The following is a 7,349-nucleotide window of genomic DNA, read 5'->3' as shown; positions in this document are numbered from 1 at the left end:
CTGTCTGTCTGTCTGTCTGTGTGTCTGCCTGTCTGTCTGTCTGTCTGTCTGTCTGTCTGTCTGTCTGTCTGTCTGTCTGTCTGTCTGTCTGTGTCTGTCTGTCATCTGTCTGTCTGTCTGTCTGCCTGCCTGCCTGCCTGTCTGTCTGTCTGTCTGTCTGCCTGTCTGCCTGTCTGTGTGTCTGTCTGTCTGTCTGTCTGTCTGTCTTCTGTCTGTCATCTGTCTGTCTGTCTCCGATCGATCTACCTGTCCTCGATCGATTCTCGATTCTGTCATCATCTGATCATTTATTCATATAGCGTGTTTCTGTCTGGAGGATTAGCTAGTTGGTGTCTCTCTGAGAGTGTGTGACTGTTGAGACAGGCCTGGGGGGGAGACACCAGCCTGCTCTCTCTCTAGGGAGACAACACTAATATGAGAACAGCCTGGTGGTCAACACCTGCTGTCAACTGTCACTACTTATCGTAGAATACACACACTCACGCGCTTGCTTGCTAACTCTTACACACACACACACACACACTCTCTCTCTCTCACACACACACACACACTCGCTTATGAGCAGTTCATGGAAGATGAGACATCAGCATCACTGAATATATATTAGTTACAGTTTTTCTTGATCAGTTTGGTACATTTCTGCGTTGTTCCGGCAGTGTTTTATTTGTAGCGTAGATCTCTCCTCAGCTGGCAGAAATGTGCCAGACTGAGAGAAGAAGTGTAACTTTCACTTTTTGAAGTTTTAATCTATCATGAGTTATAGTGCTGAAGTAAAGGACATTTTATCTCATCCCCCTCTCTGTCTGTCTCTCTGTCGGTTTCTCTTTCTCTTTCTCTCTTCCCCCCTCTCTCTCCCTCTTTCTCTCTCTCTCTCTGCCCTCCACCCCCCGGCTCTCTCTCCTTCTCTCTCTCTCTCCATCTCCCCCCTTCCCCCTCCATCTCTCTGTCTCCAGGACAAATCCATCTTCATCTTCCTGTTGACCACCAGAGTAGGAGGGCTGGGGGTCAACCTGACCGGAGCCAACCGGGTCATCATCTACGACCCGGACTGGAACCCCAGCACTGACACCCAGGTGGGGCACACACACATACACACACTCACCACACACACACATGTGTGCACATGCACACAGACTCTCACACTCGCGTGTGTGTGTGTGTAGGCGCGAGAGCGCGCATGGAGGATTGGCCAGAAGCAGCAGGTGACCGTCTACAGGCTGCTGACCGCCGGGACCATCGAGGAGAAGATCTACCACAGGTGACGGAGGGGGGGGGGGGGGGGGGGTGGAGCGCTAAATTTCAAGAGGGAGGGCGGGGAGAGAAAGCTCGCCTGGTGTTAGTCATTTGTTTTGTGGACTAGAAGACAGATCCAAATGAGCCTGACTGCGCTCTGTCGAAAGCGCCGTGTAATTGTTTTATTTTAATCCGTTCTCTATTTTGTCCGTGGTTCTCCTCCTCCGCGGGGTCGGGGTGCAGCCACCCTATCACAGCAGGCCAGAGCCCCGGCGGGCTGGGATTGAAAAGCGTCGCTGTGTTATTGAATATGGAGCCGATGTGGTTTTACCTGCCGTAGGATTAGGTGACCTGTTAAACAGAAGAGGTGAGGAGCGTGGGCTGGGCCGTTTGTCTGTTGATTCACTCATCGCTCTAGTTGCTGTTGAATAATACTACTAGCACGGGTCCAGGGTGGGCTGTCAAGACGACGAGGAGAGCCTGATCCGAGTATGGCCGGATCCCAGAGGGGCCTATCGGGCCGCCGCTCCCCCCGAGGGTGGTTAGTATAATCTCAGCTCGAGGGATCGTCGCACCACGGCGACCCCGTCTGGTGTCAGAGTTATGGTCGCGAGCTGAAAATCAAGGAGTTGTCTCTCTCCCTCGCAATTAGACATTAGGTCAAGCTCAATCAAATACAATCCAAAAATAAACTGATTAAAAAATTTAAAAAAGACAGACCGAGCCTAGTCAACCTGCTGTATCCAGGTGCAGCCCCTCGTACGGAAGACTAATATTTCTATTAATTTTCCCTTTTTTTCCTGCAGGCAAATCTTCAAACAGTTCCTGACCAACCGGGTCCTGAAGGACCCCAAGCAGAGGCGCTTCTTCAAGTCCAACGACGTCTACGAGCTGTTCACGCTGACCAGCCCGGACGGGTCGCAGGGGACGGAGACCAGCGCCATCTTCGCAGGTCAGGCGCCGCTCGTACATCTCTGTTAGGACGTCAGTGTCTGCGTAAGAGATGAGACCGCCGCTGGGGGTTTGCTCCCCATGTCTTGCCTACTTTGACGACAAAGTATGCCTATTAAGGCACCGAATGGCCTCAGTACCTAGCTGAACTTCTCCATGTTCGCACCCCAGCTAGAGCACTGAGGTCATCAAATGAGCTTCAACTGTATGTCCCAAAGTCTAGGCTCGGGACTAAAGGCGACCGAGCTTTTGCAGTGGCTGCCCCGAAGCTGTGGAACAGTCTGCCGCTACAAATTGGGTCTGCCCAGACCCTAGACACTTTTAAATCACAGCTAAAGACTCTCCTGTTTTCACTGGCTTTCTAACGCTAGCTAAGCCATACATCCCTGGCCCTGGTATGACTGTGTAGTTTTTAAATGGTGCACTTTTATATTCAGTATTGTTTGTATGTATTGTCTATTTTTATTTCATTTATACTGTAAAGCACTTTGGTGCAACTTCGGTTGATTTTAAATGTGCTTTATGAATAAAGTTGACCTTGACCTTGACCTATTTAGTGATCCTAAAACTGTTGCTTGTTATATTGGGTGGCTACATCGCAACTTCAATTTGCATAATATGAAAAAAAGGGGGAAAAAATCAAAGTATTTTGCCCTCTAGCACATTTTGATTACTGCCAACATCTGGACCAAACCTCCAGTGGTGGTCACATGTGGGTGGAGCCTGAGACCAATTTGACCTCTCCTCAAGATGAATGAATAAGTGATTGAATGAAGGAACAAATTAAAAGAAAAATTATATGGGAACAGATGTGAGGATCAGAATCACAATTCGTTTTAATGCCGTGCAGTTTTTCAATGTGCTAGGAATTTTTTGCTATATATTTATTATTTCGGTCGTGGTGCATAACATGGAGACAACATTGGACAGGGTGCAGGGACGAGACAGGACAGTGCAGAGACAGGAGAGTGTAAAGAGCAAGTAGCCTACAAAATGTTTGTGCAAAAAAGGATAAGCTAAGAAAAAACTGGTGTGTATGTGCGCAGCGTGATATGTGAGTGCGGTGTGTCCTTGTGTATGAGATGTTCTGTGTGAGATGTTCTGATGAGATATTGTGTATGAGATGTTATGTGTGAGATGTGTGTGAGATGTGTGTGAGATGTGTGTGAGATGTGTGTGAGATGTGTGTGAGATGTGTGTGAGATGTTGTGTGTGAGATGTTGTGTATGAGATGTGTGTGAGATGTGTGTGAGATGTGTGTGAGATGGTGTGTATGAGATGTTCTGTGTGAGATGTTCTGTATGAGATGTTCTGTGTGAGATGTTCTGTATGAGATGTTCTGTGTGAGATGTTCTGTGTGAGATGTTCTGTATGAGATGTTCTGTGTGAGATGTTCTGTGTGAGATGTTCTGTGTGAGATGTTCTGTGTGAGATGTTCTGTGTGAGATGTTCTGTGTGAGATGTTCTGTGTGAGATGTTCTGTGTGAGATGTTCTGTGTGAGATGTTCTGTGTGAGATGTTCTGTGTGAGATGTTCTGTGTGAGATGTTCTGTGTGAGATGTTCTGTGTGAGATGTTCTGTGTGAGATGTTCTGTGTGAGATGTTCTGTGTGAGATGTTCTGTATTAACTGTGTGGGTGGTTCTTGTGTAGGGACGGGCTCGGATGTCAAGGCTCCCAAGAAACCTACGAGACCGAAGTCTTCACACCAGTCAAACCACTCCAGCCACGCCCACAAACATTCCTCAGCCAACCACGGCGAGAGACAGTCCTCAGCCAATCACACTCCTCCCTCTGTAAAGGGGAGTGTCCCCCTCCATGGATCCAGCCCACAAGACGGAACCAAAGGGTTGATGGACAGTGAAAACACCAATGAGAACGGAGCAGGGGCGACGGACGCGCAGAACTCCGCGGAGAACGCGCACGACCCTCCGGACAGACGGACGCACGCGGACCCGCCCCAGACATGCGCCGACAAACGCCCGGACTCCCCCGGCTCGCACACACACACGGACGGACATCAGGACTCCGGTCCGGACACACACAAACATAAACACAGGGAGAAGAGGAAACACTGCGACCCCGGCGACGCTGACGGGACCAAGCGCAGGAAGCGGAGAGGCCGGCAGGACGCGCGCTGCGAGGGCCAGCGCATCTCCCACCTGGTGAAGAGGCGGACCTACAGGAAGGAGGACAGCGGCAGCGGACCGGCGGAGAGGGAGGAGCAGAAGGAGAGCGACGACTACGTCCTGGCCAAGCTCTTCAAGAAGTCAGGTGTGACGTGTGCCACGCGCACCGTAGGGGTGTCGCGATATGTCGTGACATTTGTGATAGTCGTGATATTTAAAATGAAAATATCATGGCAACACGCACCCCTAGCAACACGCACAGGACAAACGGCGTGCGGAAGAGCCTCAACATCACCACGAACCCAGGTGATGTGTTTCTTAAAAATGTCTCTAACATTTGTTTCCACGTACGAACCTCTCTCCCAGGTATCCACAGCGTGATGCAGCATGACTCCATCATGGAGGCGTCCAACCCTGACTTTGTGCTGGTGGAGGCGGAGGCCAACCGCGTGGCCAAGGACGCCCTCCGGGCCCTCAAGGTATCACGGCAACAGTGCAGGCTGCCATACAACAGACCTCCACCGCCTGCCACCAGGTACTCGTACACACACACACACACACACACACTCTCTCTCTCTCTCTCTCTCTCTCTCTCTCTCTGTCTCAAGCTACTGACTGAGGAAGAAGCGATGAGACGTGCGTATTGTTGTCTAATGCGTGTGCGTGCGTGTGTGTGTTTGTTATCTCTCTCAGAAAGCGGTTTGGTCTGAAGAAGAACCCTCTCCTGTCTGAAGCGCCGGCCGCGCCCTCCCAGGCTTCTGACAAGTGCAAGGTAACAAAACCGGGGACACCAGACGTTTTACAAGCGTTTGCTCGTTTTCTTTGAGCGGTTAAATGTGAACGGCTTTCTGAGAACATTCCAAAATTGTGCTAACTAACCGCCGCTGCTGTGAAGTTATAAATAGTTTTGAACAAAAATAGAAAGAGTGCCTGTGCACAGCATGAAATGTGCAGGTACAGTATAAAGCCAAAGTTAATTAGAGAAGTAGTAACATACCGCACTCTTAGGCAGGGATCTGATAATGAATTTTAATAGTGACGCGTTTTGCATGTTGCTTCGTCAGGCTCATACAAAGCACAGGAAATGCATGGTATATATATAGGTAACATCACTCAGATAATCATCAATTAGTCAATCATCAATTTAAGCAATTGACCACGAGAGGCAGTGGGTTACACAGGATTTTACCACAGCTACGGGGCGTTGTTAGGCCCGACGTGATAGCGGAGGTAACTGTAGCTGTGGTAAAATCCTGTGTAACCCACTGCCTCGAGTGGTCAATTGCTTTTCTACAACGGTTACTAAAAAACACTCAGTAGTAACATTCAATCATTTATTTACCGATCATTCTTATCATTTTAGTATTCACAAAATCTTCCGCGATAGGCTATAGTTCTGAATGAAATGGTTGCCAACCAACATAGGCTATCTCGCCTATTTGGGTTGGCCTTGTTCACATAAGCCATAAGGCATAATTCGGGTGGTTCACGTTTATTAGAATATTTCCAGCTATGGTGCAGTTATTAAAACAGTTCTCCAGAGCACTCGTTTTTGCTGGTAGGGGTGTGGAAGTGTTTTTAGTCGGACTGATGAGTGCGTTTTTGTAATAGGATACGAAAAAGGCGAGGTTGCTGCGAGTGGTTGCTACGCAAAGCAAAGCCTACCGCTTGATCTTATCAATGGCCTCGTCAATGAGATTGACGGCGCATTAATACTAATTGTTATGCGGTCGCAGCCGTGGGTTACAGAGTATTTTACCACGGCTGCTAGCCAATCAGAATAAAGTATCCAAACTCTCCGTTGCCTCTGCCGCGGGGGGGAGGAGAGGGGAGCCGAGCGGACACTTTCAGTTCAGAATTGCAGCGTCTGTTGTCACTAAGTATTGATAACACGCTTAGTTTTTTACTAATTTGTTTTTTTATTGGATAAATGTGGGCTTTAAAAAAAAATATTTGAAATGTTAGAAAATGGGTTTTAGAAAAGCAACACAACGGTGGGTACTGGGGGGCGGTGAGCATGTAATGCCAGGGTGTTTGACAGGTGTTTGACCGGTATATGACCGGTGTATGACCGAACATTGAGTAACACTGGTAACGCCTATAATCGCAGCAACCCTAGTTCTACACTCTAAAAAGAGGCTCTATATTCTATGGGTCTAACCCTTCTCTCTCTTTCTTTCTGTCTCTCTCTCTCTCTTTCCCTCTCTGTAGGATGCGGCGATTATAAAGAAGTCCATCGCCAAGAAGACCACTCCAGGTTCCCACTTCAGTGGGGAGGGGGCGGAGGGAGGCGACGCCAGCTCCGCCCCTCTGTCGTCCTCCTCCCTGCTGGCCAAGATGAAAGCCCGCAACCACCTCAGCCTTCCATCCCGCCCCGACGGAGAGGAGGGTGACGACGACGACAGGGGGACGGACGGCGGTGGCAGCGGCCCGCCCGGCCCGCCCGCCCCTCCCACGGAGCATGACGAGCTGCTGGTGGACCTACGCAACTTTGTGGCCTTCCAGGCCGCGGTGGACGGGCAGGCGAGCACCCGGGAGGTGCTGGAGCACTTCGGCCCACGGCTGAGCAAGCAGCAGACGCCCGTGTTCAGAGAGCTGCTCCGGAGCATCTGCCACTTCCACAGAGCCCCGGGACAAGAGGGCACCTGGAGACTGAAGGACGGCTTCCGCTGAGGGGCGGGGCGGGGGACGGGAGATGGGTTGGGGGACAGGGGGGGGGGGGTTGGGGTGGAGAAGCAGGGAACAAGTTGGGACTGGTGGCTCATGTACTGTAAGCTAGTGTGAGCTCATGAAACAGTAGGTAGCGAGTTGCTAGTTAAACCCACGGTTCGAACCCCACCCTGGGTGGGCTGAAACATATGGGCCACACTACACTAGGATGGGGTGGGTGGGTGCTGTCAAGTATTACTGGCATGACTTGTTTTTGTCTGTTTAATGTTTTTGTTTACAGGTATGTTCATGTTTCTTGTGTTTGTTCCTGGGATATACTTGAGCTTTTCATTCAAGCTGAAACAAATGATACATAATGTTAATGGTAT

At 49.9% G+C, this 7,349-nt stretch overlaps 1 protein-coding gene across 1 annotated transcript in view; it reads left to right on the top strand.

Annotated features, from left to right (window-relative positions):
• The window catches only part of ercc6 (excision repair cross-complementation group 6), a gene marked incomplete at its 3' end in the record, with an annotated part of 33,149 nt that extends 26,165 nt beyond the window's left edge, over nt 1–6,984 (top strand). Inside the window, exons 16-22 of the mRNA XM_084458812.1 lie at nt 954–1,073; nt 1,164–1,258; nt 2,040–2,185; nt 3,836–4,456; nt 4,678–4,846; nt 5,005–5,083; nt 6,523–6,984. Of these exons, the coding sequence (XP_084314938.1) occupies nt 954–1,073; nt 1,164–1,258; nt 2,040–2,185; nt 3,836–4,456; nt 4,678–4,846; nt 5,005–5,083; nt 6,523–6,984 (1,692 nt within the window). The remainder of the gene's footprint in view (nt 1–953; nt 1,074–1,163; nt 1,259–2,039; nt 2,186–3,835; nt 4,457–4,677; nt 4,847–5,004; nt 5,084–6,522) is intronic.
• Between the last annotated feature and the right edge of the window lie 365 nt (nt 6,985–7,349).

This window comes from Borostomias antarcticus (assembly GCF_949987555.1).
Source record: "Borostomias antarcticus genome assembly, chromosome: 25".
In the NCBI taxonomy this organism is placed as follows: domain Eukaryota; kingdom Metazoa; phylum Chordata; class Actinopteri; order Stomiiformes; family Stomiidae; genus Borostomias; species Borostomias antarcticus.
This window is presented reverse-complemented; position numbering and strand designations above follow the sequence as displayed.